Source organism: Chlamydotis macqueenii, chromosome 17 (assembly GCF_036417535.1).
Source record: "Chlamydotis macqueenii isolate bChlMac1 chromosome 17, bChlMac1.mat, whole genome shotgun sequence".
Classification (NCBI taxonomy): Eukaryota; Metazoa; Chordata; class Aves; order Otidiformes; family Otididae; genus Chlamydotis; species Chlamydotis macqueenii.
The window spans coordinates 8,794,713-8,813,377 of record NC_141572.1 but is presented as its reverse complement, the minus strand read 5'-3'; the positions used below and the strand labels follow the sequence as shown (position 1 = coordinate 8,813,377).

The following is an 18,665-nucleotide window of genomic DNA, read 5'->3' as shown; positions in this document are numbered from 1 at the left end:
CACAGAGGCATTGCTGGAATACTCTTCTCTTCTATACTGATGCTTGAATGTCTCACACTGGATCTGGTGGCATCATTTTAGAAATGGAATGAAATTATTCCTGGTTAGGTGGAGATTAAATGCACATCATCTGTTGCTGGACATCTGTTTAGGTTAATGCCCTCAGTATTCCTGGTGTTTCTCAGTAACGGGAAATAAAGAGTTTTAAATAGCAAAAACCAACGTGGAATAAAAATACTACATTTAATTAGCAGGAGCTCTGTCAGATAAAATGCATTTGAACTGTAAAACTAATTAATCAACTGGATATCAAAGCAATCGCCATTTAGAGTGAAAAGGAAAAACATTCAGTTTGTTTTCACCATCTCAAAAGTGACTGATTACCACTTAGCTTTATAATGATATTCCTTCAGAGTAAATTATAGACCAGCTTCTCCTTTCTTGAAGCTAAAGAAATAAATTTATTCCTTCTCAGCTCTCCAGAAATTAGTTTTGAGTAAACTGGAACAGTAGATAAACAGATATTTTTTTATTTAAAAAAAAAAAAGTCAGACAAACTAAATGAGTGCAACAAATGGAATATAAATACTATCTACAGTTTCCATGTTAAGAGACAAAGCACAGACAACGATCAAATGACAACCAACACATGCTACCTTAGAGGTTCTCTGACAAAACAGACAGCTCTCCTTTACCAGCTGAGTGGAAAAGGACTGGAAAAATATCCCTGCTAGTTTCTACACTGTATATTTAGACCTAGTTTACTAAATATCCTATAATGGCTGAGGAAGAACAGTTGCAACATCCAAGGCCACTGTTCATCTCAGAGAATTACGATTACCAGTAAAAACTTGGAGAGCTGCTATAATTTTTTTGAGGTGATTATAGAATTATGATGTTTACTTCTAACAGCTTAATCCATGTTTGCAATAAGGTCTGTCTGGAGAATCCAACACTGATAAAGCAGCTACACAGTTTCAGTCCTGGACCCATTTTAGCCTCACAAAACTTTCTGAGAAATCTGTTCTGGCAGGGAAATTCCTTGCAACTGTCCTGGTCTCCATCCAAACATCCCCTGCTGCTTCTGACAAGAGAAAGGGAAATCCATTTCACTCCTCATGAGTTATGGGAGACTGAAGAACAATATATTTCTCCTTAGTTTAAGAGCTGACATACTTTTCCACCCTCTTAATGGCTGAACTTCGAAACTTGGCATATTCTTTATTACTCTTTTTGGATGATGTCCAAGACTAAGTTCAAATAAAAACCAGGTTGAATAATGGAGTTATAAGTGATTGAAAACTCCCTGAAAAGTGTGCATGAACTCAGTAACTTCAAAATGTAATTCTCCCTTTTCCAGTTACTGCAACAAGCAAACCCTGTGTCCGGAGCATCTCAACAGCAGGCTCTACACTACTTAAAATCTGAGTTTTCCAGTCCAGAAATGCTGCAACTTTATATACTGCCTCGGTCCCCAGCACCGGAGGCTGGAAGCGTTCCTGAGGAGACCGACTACTCTATCAACGAAGTAGTGGGGACATGACAGCAGGATTGTTTTATAAGAGATTAACAAGGAAAGTTTTAGATTAGCATATCTTACCTCATGATGATAACTTGCTGAGGGCAAGAGCTCTACAAATTACCTGCCAAGGAAGTTGCTATAACTCATTTAAGCCTCAGTAACTCAAACACATGCAGCTGCATGCTACGTCCAAGCATCATCCATTTCTCAGTAGCCAGGGAAACACGAGTGTGCTATATAAACAGATGATCTCGATTTCCTCCTGAAGGGCACATTTGCCTTAGGCTTTCTCACACCACAAACATGGTGCTGCTAAAGAAACAGCTGCAGCCAGTGATCTAAATTCTCTTTCAATACTCTAATCTCCAGAAATTCTTGTTTCTGAAGCTGAAAATACTCTACTAAAGAATAATTCATTAAAGAAACTACATACACTGACCTGTAATTAGCTCTCTGACTTCCATGTCATTTGTTTTTCGCAATAGTCTGATCAATGCAGGAATCCCATCACAGTTCTTTATAGCCACCTTGTTTTCATTATCCTTCCCATAGGAGATGTTTCTGAGAGCCCCACAGGCTTTACGATGGACCTCCGACTTTGGATGATCAAGCAGGCCCACCAAGATAGGTATCCCTTTAAGGTGCCTCACGTCCTTTTTGATTTTATCATTCTCGTAGCACAAGTGCTGCAAGTAGGCTGCGGCGTTGGACTTGACTGGATCAATAGGGTGGCTGAGCATGGCAATTACTTCAGGGAGGTCGGGGTCCCTCCACCTGGGGTCTTTACGAATGCTGTCAATAGAGGGGGAGCGCTTCCCCAGACGGTCAATACTAGCCATGCTTCCTCTCTCTGGCTGTGCCAGTGGTGCTGCGTAGCCACCATGAAGGTAAGGTATCCGCTCTTCAACCATCTCTGTCTCGATGGGGTCATCGTAGCCCCTGTAAGAAGCAACAGTCCCAAAAGAAAGAAAGGGGGGGGGGGGAAAGCACATTTAAACAGTCTGTACCTCTGAGTCAGTATGGAGATTTCAGCTACAAGCAAACCTTTTAATATCACAAACATCATTAGTAGCAGCATATTTGCCCTTTCAAATAATTTATTTCTCGTAACTTGAAAATTAACCATAGCTGAGTACTCAGCAGTGATGGGACTACACCACAGTATTTGTTTGGCTAGCGATGAAATCATGACAGGAACTGAAAGTCATCAAACAGATTGCTTTCATTTTTGTCACTTAGCAAAACAATTATGATAGAGCTGGATTACATTTAGAAACACTGAGCTTCATTAATGCTGCTACTTCTGCAACAAACCAAAACTCTAATTAAAGGCATTCAAGGCCTGGGCAGAGACCACAGTCATGTTCAGCAAGTCTGAGAAGTTCCACTACATTTCCATGTTGATGCTCACACAAGTATTGTGAACTCATCAATATACATAACAACGTAAAAGATGATGGAAAACCTAAGTCACGAGTCCAAGTCTGTAATAAAAGTCTGTCTTGTACGGAATCATTCAGAATACAGGTAAGAGGCTGATGGTCAAGAAACCTGGGTCCACCTTTTAACACCACAGTAATTTGCTGGACATCCAAAACAAGTCCAGTACTCTGAGCTTTCCTCCCTAGATCAGCAACTAACCTGCATGTTAGACACTCTTAAGATCACCTTACAGCATTACAATGGCATCCATCTTGTGCCACAAGCGTGTTACACTGTGTGTAACTGAAATAAGGTCAGTCACAACCAGTTAACACACCTATTTAGATATTACTAGTTCACACAAAGAGCAGAATTACAATCAATACAGTTGAAAATATTCTAACACAGTACATTCTCACACTACAAATGTCCATATTCTTTTTTTAAAAAATCAATATTTGACAAATATTTCTTTAACAACCACTGCTGCAACTATAATCTCTAACCTTCAGAAAAAAATGCCGCCCCCTCCAATCATTTCCTACAAAGAGCTGCTAAAGACAGAATAGATCTGCAAGAGATTTGTAAGGAAAGGTATTTAAAACTTCAGAACTTGTTTTTGAGAGTCACTGATATACTTCATCCCTTATTCAAAGTGACACCTTTCATCCTCTGAAGCATGCACAGTTCATGCAGGGGAGCTTCAGTGCATGTGTGGTGCATCCATCTGTGACAAAAAATTTAGGTTGTTAGGAGAAGTACAAAAGGAAATCTGAAGCTTATGCACAGTGAGCTACTGGCCACAGATTCTTCAATTTTACATGTGAATAACCTCTCAGGGAAATAAGGCAATTTGCACCTTATAGTTATGAACTTCGACAAACACTTTCAACTTTGTAATCTACCCTCTCTCAGGCTTTGCCCCAAAGGCTCACACCAGCTCGCTAATATGGTGTGTTGGTTTTGTTGAGTGGCGGGGTGTGGGTGGGGGGGGTACGGTGGCAGCTTCTGTAAGAAGCTTCTGGAAGTGTACCCTTTGTCCAGCGGACTCGGCTGGGCCTAGGGTGGGCCTGCCACTGGCCAGGGCCGAGCCAATTAGTGGCAGAATGCTCCCTGGTAACGCCTCTGCGATAACATATTTAAGAAGGGGAAAAATAAAATTAAAAAAAAAAAAAAAGTGAAGAAGCTGGAGTCAGGGCAAAGAGGGGGAGGCCTTGTGGGCCTTGCAGGCCTCACCCTCTGGCCTCCTGTTGGGCGGCCGACTGGGCCTGACTTGGCCCGGCCCGGCTGCAAGGAGTGGAGAGCAGATGAGATGTGAAGAGAACTTGAGAGGTATCTGCCTGCCTGTTGTGAAGAATTTCTTGTGAGAGGAACGGCTGCAGACACCAAGGTGAATGAAGAAGGAGGGGGAGCAGTAATGCTGCTCCTGGCCAGAATTCCCCTGCAGCCCGTGGTGCAGCCCATGGTGGAGCCAGCTGTGCCCCTGCAGCCCATGGAGGCCCACGGAGGAGCAGAGATCCCCCTGCAGCCCGTGGAGGACCCCACGCCGGAGCAGGTGGAGGCCTGAAGGAGGCTGTGGCCCGTGGAGGGCCCGCTGGGACAGCTGTTCTGGAGGGACTGCACCCCGTGGAAGAGATGACCCACGCCGGAGCAGTTCCACGAAGGGCTGTAGCCTGTAGGTGGGATCTCGGGCTTGGAGCAGGGGAGGAATGTGAGGAGTTGTTCCCCTGAGGAGGAAGGAGCAGCATAAAGCGACAGGTGATGAACTGATCACAACCCCCATTCCCTTTTCCCCGCTGTGCCTCTTGGATTGCAAGGAGGTAGAGATAATTGAACATCAAGTTAAGCCTGGGAAGAGGGAGGGGTGGGGAGAAGTTACTTTGTTCTTTTACACATGATCCTGCTTTGATTTTAATAATAATAAGCAAATAACTTTCCCCAAGTCAAGTGTTTTGCCCATAACAGTAACTTTAAGGATTTCTCCCCATCCTTATCTCAAACCTTGAGCCTTTTTCCTTAAATCATCTCTCCCCATTCCCTCAGAGCGTGGGGGCAGTGAGAGAGTAACTGCGTAGCTTGGTCCCCAGCGGGGCGAAACTACGACAGATGGTTGAGAATGATGAAGAGCTGAGGTGACCTGCTGGGGAGCTGAATCAAAATTCCAGTTAATCCAGTTGTTCTAAGCCTCAAATTTAGAAGTTTTTTCTTCTTCATCCTCACTGTTAATAGACATTAACATAAAATGACTTCTTTTATCTATATATGTAAAAACAAAACAAGCCAGCAGCAGATTTTTGCCTGTTTTTTTCTTCCTAGACAGATTAGCTACTATTTCAGTACTGTAGTTATCTCAGTCAAGCAAGTAGTTTTAATTGCTACAAAATTATTCTTAAAAAACTTTCATTTTAAGCACTAACTGATGTTACTGAACAATTTCTGATGTCATGGTGAAGGAAGCATAGACCATTAAAACTCAAAGAAAATGGAGCTTGCTGTTATCCTAAAGGGACTGCTAATTAAACTAGACTCTGGGGAGAAGAGCAACCGGAGGTGGAGACTGAACTTAATCTTGTGCAATTAATGCTTTTAACGTTAAAAGCACCTTTACTGACTTTAAGTTGCTTTAATTGCTGTTCTAAACCATAAACTGAATGAAAGGATAAAAATGGGCCAGTATCCAAAACTCAGAATGAATCTGAAGAAATTCTTTTATTGATGCAGTTATTTGCGTATGTATAATTCAGTACTTGCTCTACACAGTAATTTACAATGTCTGGACAGCCCTTGTATTTTCTGTTATAGAACAAAGCTGTTTCCATCATTCCAAGAGGAAAGTGACAGCACTGAAAAGATTTACTTTTGTGCATATACACAGGGCAGAAGTAATTACAAAACCCTTTAACTACTCCTCAAACAAAATTATTTTTTACACATGCAAATTTGGGACAACCAGCATTAAAACAACAACAAGAACTCATTTCTCAAACTCATCTTCATGTTCAATTCTTACTGACCGCATAAAAGAAAAGTAGCAGAAGATTAATTTTAATAATAGCCCTCTGCACAGCTGTTGCTTGCTTGACTTGGTAACTCACAATTCAGCACATCTCAGTCTTATGAGCTGCCTACAACATAACTGTACACCACCCCAATTACACCTGCATAATTAAGTTTCTCTCTCCTTCTCATCCATGTAAATACACAAAGATAATTATTGTCTTGGGATGCAGTCTGTTTGCATTATTTCCACAAAGCCTTCCAAACAGAATCACACGAATGGGCCCATCTTCCTCATGCTGTATCGTCTTCCCTGTGCCACACAAAGCTCCTTGCTTTCATTATATTTGCCCACAACAAACAATCAGAGTTAGGACTTAATACTGCAACACTGACATGACAAGAGAGAGCACCAGATAACTCTTATCAACAATACTAACTTTTAAAAAATTGCCAATCACTAGTATTAAATATGAATGTGAATACGCGAAGTAAAGAATCAGTCATTAAAAAAGAAAGAAGATCACATCCCAACTTGCTACTTATTCTGACAAAGCTGTCTGGTTTTTTTAAAAGTTTTTTTTTCTTCCATTGTTCCGATACAAAGCTACTGATGCACCAAAGACGGCCAATAGACTTTGATCATCCTTGCCTTTGATGATCCCTCTCTGACAAAATCCCCCAGGACACAGAGCTGGAGTAGAACAGCACATGGGAAGACACGGAGTGTTTCATGCTGCAGGGAAGAGGTTGCATTCCTGAATGCCATGGGTATGTAAAGCTGCGGATGGGTTAGGATGAATCACATAGGTGGTGGAGGGCAACATTGCTTAGAACCCACCACCTACTGCTCCATGGTGAAGTGACGACCACAGCACGTTCTGCTGGCCGTGTCCTCACAGCAGAAGCAAAGCATCCTCAAGGAAGCAGACCCTGAACCACAAGTGACTTTTAACAACTGTTGTCATTTTCATACAGTCCCGTTCTTACATGAACCATTCACTTGTAACTCTCTTCCTGCCAATCTCAACCTGATTCTGCCAGATCATCTCCTCAGTGAAACAATAAGACTGCAGGTCTAACATGACCATTTAAATACACAAAGACAGCTACTCTGAAACAAGACAGTGTCTCTCAAGTATTTGCAGAGAAAGGACGAACACAAGAAACACTATTGCAGAAATAAGGCCACACAGGTCAGATCCAAGACACCTCTGTAGGACGAAATAGTGTCAAGAGCCACTGGTTAATGCACCAGTAACAAAACCTAATGACTTTACCTGACAGCAAAGATAATACCTGGACACTTGCCCCTTCAAGATCCTGAATAATCATCTAGAAACTCTTGAGATCCTGGTGTGAACTTAAGAGCTGTACAAGAAAGCTCAGCGAAGGCAAGTATCACACCAGTTCAGATTCACAGGACTAAATACTATGATCAAGTCTGGAGAAGGTGGGAAAAAAAAACCAAACAACAAACCACCACCCCAAAACAAAATAAAAAAATAAAAAAGAAAAAAAAACCCCTGAAACAACCCACACTGTAATTAAAGGAAAAGAATAAGAATCCTGAAATATTTTACAAGGGAAGCTCTAAACATTGGCTCTGCTATTGCTTAACAGCGTCGAAGTGAAGCAGTTTACCAAAATAGATTACCAGCAAAGGAGTAAAATAAGTCATCAGGTAGCGTAATGCAGAACTAGCACAAGGCCTTTGACTGCCTTGGCAGACAGAGATCCTCACTCTTTGTGCAAGTGAGGATGGTCTGGCCCAGGTCAAGTCCCATCTCCCTTCCTTTAACAGGGGGCTCAGGGGCCAGAGAAGTGCAGACTAGGCAAAGAGTGAAGAAGTCAAAAGCAAGTATCTAGCAGGGAGTTAAACACACCCAGTTTCTGAAGACAAATGAGTAAAATCAGCAACACATTTACACACAGAGAGAATAAAGAAATCATCTTTCTGAGTCGGACCGGTGGGAGCCAAACATGATTTTTCACTTCCACGCTAGCAGAGCAGCTATGCTGAAAAGGCAAGCCACCTGATGCAGAAGAAGGACTAAGAGAGCTTCAGCAGATAGAGTCATCTGTGCTCAGGGGGCCAAGAGCTCTTTACTCTCGGGACTGAACAGATCTGGTAGTATGCCAGAGTTGCTGACTACAAGCAGCTTGCCTTCCATCTGTTTGTAGCAAGGCAGCTGAATTTTTAGGATGCTGTGAGTCTCACTATTCACCTGTCTCAGGGAGTTTATCAAAATACATTCTAGCACAGACAAAAACTGAGACAGAACTTGTGGGTTTATCATCTTCCTTGTGGCTTCAACATAGGTACATTTGAGTAAACAGGTGAAGGACTTACACATTTAAGCCTCAAAAATTTATACAAGTGTAACATCCATCACAGTTTGTAGTTGGGGTCTGCCTAGGCTAAAAGACCAAAAAGGCTTGGGATTTCGGTAGGGAACTTTGTGCCAAACATTGAAGGGGAAATCTAAGGACTTCGCAGAATCCAGTCCTACTTTTGCCGGGCTTGGTTCCCTGATAAGATGCTACAAAAAAAAGGATTCAAAATTAGATTGAATCCTCTGCTGAGACAAGTCTGGGTTATGGGCCATATGGTTAAAACGTCAAAGGACCCTTGACTGGAACCACCTAAAAGCTGCTATGGGATGAGCCGACTCAGGTTGCTGCTCACCACATAAAACTCAGCCATACGTCAGTCTTCTGCTACCACATCAACAAACTAAAAACAGATTCACTCTAAGGAGGTCCTTAAGAAAAATCCATATCTTTTCCAAACTGACTGCATTTTTTGCTTCACCTCGTTCTGCCCAGGCATGTCCATACGCTCCTGCCCCAAACTAGACAACATCCCAATGAAGAGGCTGATCTACAGTGACAGATATCTCCTTAAGGATGCCTGCATGGGTGCTGCTATGAGACCACACTTGAAGTGGGTGAAGTTAGGCCAGAAGTGCTGACTGAAAGCCTATCTACAAATATAAGCCTCTATATTCTAGACTGAAAAAAAGATACCAGAAGAAGAATGTGGCTAACATGTATGTGATACCAATGTTCTCGTACTGTCTGTACATAACAGAAGCAAGAGAGGTCTGGTGTTACAGTTATTTAATCTAAAATCTGGCCTGTTTCCTGGTAATAATAATTTGGACCATGAAGTAACCACCAGATATAGTCTGTCTCTTAGCTCAGGCTTCTGCCATAGAAAAATGTAACAGTAGAAAACTGTTTTCTTGTTGATTTAGTCAACATTAAAAATTCATATCCTGTCTAGTCTGGAATAGTAACACTGGCAGTAGCTGCTCCAGAGTTTTTAGGGAAAAAGAACTCTCATGAACGGTAGTACAAGTGCAAACTGTAGTGATTCACTCTGGAAAGAAATCACCACAGAGGCAAGAGATGAGAAGTTGAACAGAAGACAATTTAAAAAAATAAGATGAATTATGACTTGCCATTTTTTTCCTACTCTTTTGTGTTAACTACAATTTAATGATTTTAATGATTCAAAAATACTCAAACAATAGTAGGGTTGGGTTTTTTTTGTGAATGAGAAATATTCAATACTTCCTGCTTCTCTTTTGAAATTGACTGTATATAAAACACCTAGAAACACCTTAAGACTACATATTTTTAAAGATCATAATAAAAAACCTCCTAATTCAATAAAGACAACCTAACAAATGAAGAAAAAAAAATAAACCCAATTAAAGATGTGTAAATACCTTCTCAAGTAAATTTGAGTAATATTAAATCAGTATATTATAGACCCCAAATGCCTTTCTCTCACCCCAATTTATTATGCAATCTAACTTAAACCAAACCAGAGTACATGCTGAGGAAAAGAACATTAAGTGTCAGATATTCTTCTTGCAGAAAGTAATACCTCTTACAGCAGAGTCTCAGGGTAACAGAAAATAAGAAACAAACCCAGCCACAAGCGCCGAAGAGCCAACAGAGGGAATATTTGGCTTTGTGCACTCACCTGGATTTGTAGATGTTTGTGAGGAGGCACATTTTGCCCCCATTTAAAATGAAATACACACAGCTTAAATGTGGCTGGTGATGACAGAAGGAGAGCACAATAGATATTTATCTCTGATCAAACGGAGCAGGCAAGGGATGGAAAGAACAGTCTGTATTTGTAACACCCTTGATGAGGATCCTCTCCAGATGCAGCTGGGTTGCCTCCTTATCACATACAGGGTGAGACTCGCTACCAGACTCAAATGAGAAACCTCCATTCAGTCCTCTCAGACAAAACAGCATCAAGACTAGTAACTGACAGTAAGGATCCTTGCTCTACCTTTAACAAATTAACAAATGAGGGCAGCACCTACTGGCAAAAAAGGAGAGAATAACTGAAGTTCCACAGCCAACACAAGAATTCAGTTCACGACATGATGAAGATGCTCAAGCTGAAAGTCAGTACAATGTAAAAAGCTTCTGACTGTTATACCTACTCTACACATACAAACTTTTTGTAATCAAACATTTCATCAATTTATCACATTCATTTAATCATTTTCACAGAGAACAACTTATTTTTAAAAACCTAGAGAGGAATAATCAAGTAGTAATTACCCTCATCTGGTACAAAGCACTATTTGTAGTCTTTAGCTTCTTGCAGATCAGTAGCATATCTGAAATGCAGGTTTATTGAATTGTTCAAGTATTTCTTTGAAATGTCATAAAGTAACTACTTACTAAGAGGCCCTCATACAATATTCTTATGTTCTCACCAGCTGAAGTTTGCTGCCACAGTCAGGCTAATTACTTGTCAAAGCCTCTTGATCACATTAAATATGGAAAAAATTCACAACAAAAGAAATGTAAAACAAAAATTGTGAATTGGTCCTATCCAAACTGCAAGGAACAATAAATCAAAGACACATTTAAAAAAAAAAATCAATCAACTTTAAAAATGCAAATGGAAAGGTTCTAAGAATCTATTTAATTATTCATCATGCATACAGTTTGAAAAACATTAAAAATGTAAAAGCACTGCTGCCTGAGAACCGTAAACTTGCTTAGATGCAGGGGAGCACCAATTAAAGTTTGATAGATTGATCAGTATTTTGGCACCCACTGGCTGCAGGTATTCCCTTTAACCTCACAAAACATGGCTGTGATTCCACTGGTTGCTACGCTTGCAAGATCAAAGATGTCACAAGAAACTTAAAGACAGTTCTGGGAGATAAGCCTTGGTACCTTTTTTCTTGCTCTCTCTGTTTTTTAAAAATATAGATTACAATTTCCAGGTGTTTGATTCCATTTAACTTGAAAATGAACTTCCAAAAATATGAAGGAAGATAGAGATGTGTAAGTATGAATGAAACCACGAGTGACATAACATCTCCAAGTAGGAGTGCTCCAAGACAAGAGAGTGAACAAGCCTACGCAAATCCCACCGACAACTACTGCCAATGAAGTGAAGCCTTCAGTCAGAAGTATCAAGTTTAAAGACTACCTACAAAGCAGGTGGGTTCCAGAATCTTTACAGCTCTGGAAACTACTCTGAATTAAAAGGAAAATAATGATAACTAAATCCATATCAAAACATGAGGATATGACTTCATGAAGACACAGGCAAAAAGTTTGTACACTGCTTGGAAAACAAAGCATACAAGTTTTCAGGTTTATACTCAGAAGATTACTTTCAGCTGAGTAATAAGACTCTCTTCCCAAGCTTGTGGGTTTGTTTTTTTTTTTTTCTCTAAATGCAAGAGCTGATAGCTGCAAGCCCAGCACAAACAACCAATATCAGAAAATAAGGCATAAAATAGAACATCCCTTGGAAAGGGGGCTGAATCAGAAGTAATTTATGACTGGTCACTTTAGCTACATTAAGTGCAATACAGATGCTCTTATCTCTCCTTTACCTAGGCACAGGACAAAATAATGATCTGGTCTTAAAAAATGTTGAAGTACTTCAGTGAAGGTCAACACAATCTGGTCATGGAGCTGAGGGTTTGCAGTTAGCACAGGACAGGAGCTGAGGCTGTCAAACACCTCACAAGACAGCTTTTATATAAGGTGGCATCCCTTCACCACCAGGTATCAGCTCATCTGCAACCCCAACCAGCTGCTCAAAATTTTTGTTTGGCGGATGTGCACATAACCAGACCTGTCAGAAGTCTCACAGATTACAAATCCTCTTCTCACCTTGCTAGTGTGGGATGGCTCTGGGACAACACAATGCAGTCATACTTTTTTTCCCTCTTCCTGAAAAGGAGTTAACTTAGCCCTCTTCTAAAAGATTACGTTTTTCTTCCTAAATTCATGCTAAACTAAGCAGGTCAGAAACACAGTGAAATGGTTCTTTAGCACTACCCTTCTGTATTTCATGTGTGTTTTGTAATCATTTATGGGCTAATGAGATGATGATTTTCTATCAAGTAATTCCAGAACTTACAAGACCATTAAGAGGTCAAATGTACATTTTCAGCTAAACAAACCAGCTGTAAAACAACCAGCATTGCAAAAAACAAATGGCTTTTACCTTCCTTTGTGAGGTCTTCCTCTCTCTGGCACACCTGCAGATGTCCTCCGATTCACAGTGGAGTAATCAGGATCCAGTTCATATCCTTCATCATCTACTCCAAGGCTGCGGTTATCATCTTCCAGCCCATAGGGCTCTGGCTGGAAGCGTTCTGGCTGGGAGCGGTTCAAGTCAACGTTGCTACCCACTGGCACCTGAGGCTGGGCAACAGGACCATAATTATCCCTTCTGCTTGGCAAAGTGAAGCTACCATCATCTGGCCTGTAAGTGTTTCCTGGCATGTAGGCGTAGCGAGGACGGTAGTTGACGCCACGAGACAAGCTGCCATAGTTATCAGACAGATCTCCATAACCATCATGACCAACATAAGGGCGATACTGGCCTTCATGGCTTTCAGCGTAAGAATCGTTGTAGCTGTTGTAAGATCTGGTTAACGTAGAAGACGCTTGTGGTGTGATGTACCGCTCCCCATTCTTCATGTACCTTCTGTCTATTGAATCTGTGTAGCTGCCCATGGGAGACGAGCCATCCATTGACGGCAGGCCATCAGGCCCAAGTGGCACCTGACGCACTGTTCTGGTGGTGACTGTTTTGACCATTTTGGTAACCTGTGAAGAGGAAGTGAATAAATGTGTTAATTGTCTCCATGCTGCACAACGTGATGAGACATACAGGGAGCTAGAACAGTAAAATGGGGAGAGAGCATCACAAAGCATACTATGGTGACGTGCCCGTTGAATGAAAGCACTGGTGTACTCAGGAGTTCACCTACTGTATATACAGCTCACTTGCTATTACACAGTCACACACTCTTGCCCGATCTGTACCACCGTGTAACTTGATGGAGCTCAAATTTGGCAGTAGTATTTAGGAAACCATGCTCTCAAACAGAAAAGTTTCAGGCTTCTACCTCTGAGACAGCACAACTACATTCTCTTTTAACATATGCTTACCTCTGTCCATGACCAAACAAGCCCAATAGGTAGTTGGTGTTATTCTCTTATTTTGGTGACATTATTTGGCAACAACGAACAAGAATGCCACACAGCTTTTCCAACTGCAACTACCCAAAACATACCGGGCTAGATAAGCTTGTTTAAAACATTGAAGAAAAATCTGCACACAGATACATCTTTATCTCTTCTTCATATAAATCAAATCTACTTTCAACACAGATAGAATTGGACTATTTCACATAACTGACAAAAACTGCAAATGGTAAGTGTCCAAAGGGCACTTGTGTTCAGGGTTTCTTCCTAAAGGGTAAGAACAAAGACTCCTCAAGTGTTTCCAAGAAAGTTCTGCCTTCACGGGAAGGGTCTGGTAATCTGCGTAAGACAGCATCAGACAAAAGCCACTACTATTTACAAACTAGCAAAAGAGCTTCTGTTTTGGTTGGTATCTGGGGTCCATCAACTTCTGTCCTGCATTCCAGAGTGATGAGCAAGAGCTGTTTTGGGGAGAATATCAAGTCCAGCAGAAGGCAGTCTATCCTTAACCTAACTTTATTAAAGTTACTTTAGCTTATAAAAAGTTATCCTAACCCTAGTAAATGCTGACTTTTAGCGCTTTGTAAAAACAAACAAACAAGCAAACAAAACAACCAAATAACAAAAAAAAATCACACCCAAAAATATGAGATCTCTCTCCCACCAGAAAATATTACACACATGGAGGGGAGGAACACAAACCAAAATTGTTAAGAGGTATTTTGGGTTTCTAAAGTATTACAGAGGTAACTAAGCATCAGTAAATGACACTCTTCTTCATGTAATCCGCAGAATGAAATGTGTACATCGGGAGAAACAGTAACCATAACATGTAATCCTGGACTGCTCAGTGGCTCTGAAGTCCAAATAGGTATTTTGACCTATAGCCTCCGATTTAAACATTTAGATTGGCACCAGATTAGCCAAGCTGCGGCTAAAACAAAATAATAAAGAGTACATCTCTTGAAGTTGCTCCAGACATGTCCTCTAGCCAGATGTTTTCACACAGAAACCCCAAACAGAAAAAAAATTCACCAAAACAGCATTTCTTTTCCTAGAGACATCTGTGAGCAAATGATACTTCAGCCTAATGAAGTAATGAAATACTGCGAGACTGAAAGCAACACAACTGGCTCTCCACCAACAGCATAATTACAGCATCATGACGCTGAATAAAGCACAGCCAGGTACCAACACAATCTTAGTATCTAATTTGGGCCAGAGCTGAAAGAATTTTCCTCTTCAGCCCAAAGGGATTTCCTTAGCAAGTAAACATCAGGAAAGACGCTAGCTTCCATGCTTCCAAGTCTTCTTTTCCCCACCTTTTTTTAAAAGCACACATTTTGATAACTAAAAGAAAGTAAAACTAAATATTTATTTAATGACATAGAATCCAACTGCAGTTTTGACTTATTACCTCTGCACAATACTACTTTCCACTCAGTTATTAGCAAGACTGCTGTCATGGCATTTATAAAACTAGACATTTAGCATTTTGAGAAGAAAAAGAGCTGGCGTAGCTTACAGTAGCTCTTTGTAAAGTGCACATACACAAGGCAACACAGCTCAGTAGTCTACTGAAGTCTGAAACAAAAGTTTCATTCAAAGTAACATGTTCACAAGTGATTTTCTAAGAATAGAAAAAGCAAGGTTTCTCAGGTCTGAAACATGCAAGTTTTGCAAAGCAATGACAAAAAGAGATGCAAAGTGCTGGGCATTTACGTTCTTGAATTTGGGAACCAGTAACGGGAATAACAGGAAGGAAAGTAGCATTTCAACAACTTGATGAATCAGAAATTGATACTTTTACCCAGGAAGGAACAAAGAGGCAGCTTTCTAGATGCCAGGAAGAGCAATCACATAACCTCACAAAGCCCCTTCTTTCAGCACTGTTCAACAGGAGTCAGATACTTGAAATCTAAATCCAACTGTCTCTTTTCAGGACGTATGTTGCCACTGTGTGCATAATTTTTCATGTGTAATTTTTTCATAAAATCGTCAAGATCAGACAGTGCAAGGTACCTAATAAACCATGTCTGGCTGCACCAACAGCACAAAAGAAGGAACAAGCTTTGACCTGCAGGATCCTTGGACAAAGGCTTTGCAGTGCAGGCGTCGCTGCTACATCGTTTCACCTGGCATTCCTACTGTCAGTTCTAGACTCCTGCTTATCTTCAGTTGTTGAATTTTTTTCAGAGAATCACTGTTATTATCAAATAGGATGAGGTAATACAACGTATAAATGTTATGGCAAGGACAATTGTCTACAAATATTAAGTACATGCACACAAAAAAGACAAAAGTGGAATTTCAGAATGCTTTGAAAATCAATTCCTAGACAATTTGTGACTTACCAGTTACACTTAATGAGTTTTTCGCCGTGCTCTGGTACTCCATGTTTTACACTATGCTCTATTTACAGAGATTTTTTTTTTTTTTAATATGACCTACACAGAATGCAGGAGATAAATTTGCAACTTTTTCGCAGTTTACCTTATTTCCTGTCTTTGAGACTAGCATAGACAAGTTTTCAACGGCTGTAGCCAGTCAAAAAGATACACTTATCATCAGCCAACACATGTAAGAACAAGTTTACAATGTTAGCACAGCTTCATCTCTATCATTTTCTGAACATTGCCCCTATTAACGAGTGGAAAGAATCAGGACAATCAATATCCCCTTGCTAGACACACAAAAAGGAACATTCCACTCAAGCATTAAAGTACACATTTCTCATAGCATAAAAGCATTCAATGATGCTAAGGTGTTACTGTGGGGAAATCAAACCGAGTCTTTTTATATTTCGAGAGAGAGTATCTGCACTCATGTCTCATTTGTCAGAGGCAGACATTGAGATAGAGATTTATCATGTCATAAACAGACTTTGTTGCCTATAGGACAATAAAGGGAAGCTTTTTGGAAGCAATTAGCCAGCACATGGAGGAAGGTCCATTTATTACGTTTCCAAGGAAAAAAAAAAAACAAAACCAGAAACAAAAAAAACCCACCAAACAAAAAACTCCAAAACCTAACAAACCAAACATTTTTATTTCACAAAATCCAGCTCAAAGGAATGTTTCATTTATATTTCTTAAAAGAACAGGTAGTCGTGAGCAGCTGACAACACAGTAATCTTCTCTCCCAACATTTTTGTGGTTTCCTTAATACAGACGCATTAGCCAGAGAGAATGAGGCTATTCCAAATGGGAGTCCTAGCAGACTGTCTTATCTGAGACACCTGATCCTCCACATGCACTCTATCTTGAGAAACATTTATTAGCATGAACTCCTCACTACAGATATGCTCTAATGAAAAATTTACAGATACATGTTACTTGGAAAAAGTGTAATTTGACTTCCTCTGTTTACTTCCCATCTCTAAAGAAAACCTCTTTAAAGAGGTTTTTTTAGCCTGATTACAAATCAAAGGTGCTCAATTGTTTCAATGCTACAATCTCAGAGCACCAGATGAAAGCTTCAAGTCATTTCCCTATTAAGAGGCTGTCTGAGTATGCTTAAAATATATTTGCAATTCTGTAAACTACATTAAGGTTTCAAGCACAGTACAAAAAGTTCCAGTATACCAACTTATTCAGACCCTCTGCAACCAAAATCCTACAAGACTGCAAGTGGGTGCTTTCACTGCTGTTACCCCCACCCCAGAATATAAATATATTTCAAACTACTGACCTTACCATTGTTCTCCCCTCCACAGAGCAATTATTTTGTTGAGTAATTCCCCTGCAGGCCCCATGATAATGTTTTCACTAATTCTGTTTCTGGAAATGCACTTGCCAACAGGACACAAAGGAAATATTCCCACATTTGAAGCACCTTTGGTATTTTTCTGTCCCTCATCCTTTTATTTGTCTTGAAGGATGGGAGAACAGATATGAAAATTTCCATCGACTGGACTTACTGGACGCACGTGCAGATGGTACTAGTAGATCTCTCAAAGTGTGCAGCACTGAGAGGAGGAAAGACAGTACTGACTGCATTTCAAAGCTGAAGTAAGCTATCATGGTCAAATGCAGTCATCTTAACCAGAACCTATAGTTCTGCCTTCCATTTTGTTATTGACGTTGGTTTTGTCTTGCCCTTTTTTTTTTTTTTAAATAAATTAAGTACATTATAAAAGCTGACAGGGCTAAAAATGTTGTTGAAACTACATCTTAAAAACAACAAAAAAACCAGATGATAAGGAATACACGAGGATAAAAGCACTGTGACATTTCTGAGAGGTTATTTTTGAACTATGAACTGTAAAAATTAATCAGCCGAAGCAGGCTGAAGCTATTACTTTTCTATTAAATGCTGTGTAAGAACACACCCCGTAGGTTTTCAAAACAACAGCTCAAATTTCTCCCCTTCAATTTTAAGCTTAACGTTTCACATTTTCAAAGGGTCCGCAACTTCAGCTGAAATCCATTCCTGCTCTGTTACCTAATTCACTCAAATATTCTGCAAAGTTTCAGAGAACTGTATCTCGAGGTACCTGGCACTGCCACAACCGAAGAGTTTCGGTCACAAGCACTTTCCCATCACTGGAGATTGGAAGCGGGAGCAGCAGTTAATCACTGTTGGGAAAGATCTGGCCTTGCTGAGTATCAGAAAGCACAAAGCAAACGGATGGACTGTAAATGAAACAACTTTGTATACAGATTGATTCACAGTTCCGTCATCATAAAACATCATTTTCCATGCATAAAGGTGACCTATACCTCTCCAATCTTTTAGCTTTTCAAAGATAAAAACAAAGGTGCCTGAAGAAAGAAAAAAAGCAAACATTAACACAAGCACACATACATCTAATTTACTTTACTGGGTTCTCTTGAGCCACTTACAAATGTTACAAACAGGCTCCCTTTTAACGCGCGGCAGCGAAGAAGTGGCAGTCTTCTCCCCAAGGTGACTTTCACTCTTTTAGCATGATAGGTATTTGGCTTCCAGAGAGATTATAAAGTTGAAATGAAGAATTATCTGCCATATCTTTCGTGCACTGAATGTTACATAGGGACTTAGTATAGTATTAAGAGAATAACAGTTCGGGGAAAATTACTCAGAGATATCTCATTTTGAAAAAGCAGATGTTCTCTATTTAATATATGTCAAACATTAAATTCTATTACGCCTTCTTCCTGCCTCACTGCTACAGGCATCTTCAAAGATGTGGGGAAAAGCGTAGCCAAACTGTCAGTCCTTCTGGATTCAAGTTGTTTAT

The 18,665-nt window shown here is 40.2% G+C and overlaps 1 protein-coding gene across 3 annotated transcripts in view; it reads right to left on the bottom strand.

The window, feature by feature from the left end:
• ARVCF (ARVCF delta catenin family member) overlaps positions 1-18,665 on the bottom strand; it is a 271,742-nt gene that overhangs the window by 72,705 nt on the left and 180,372 nt on the right. For all 3 annotated transcript variants that reach the window (XM_086761839.1, XM_086761841.1, XM_086761840.1), the window contains 2 exons: positions 12,456-13,063; positions 1,962-2,461 (listed from right to left, as the gene is read on the bottom strand). In XM_086761839.1, coding sequence (XP_086617965.1) covers positions 1,962-2,461; positions 12,456-13,063 — 1,108 coding nt within the window. The remainder of the gene's footprint in view (positions 1-1,961; positions 2,462-12,455; positions 13,064-18,665) is intronic.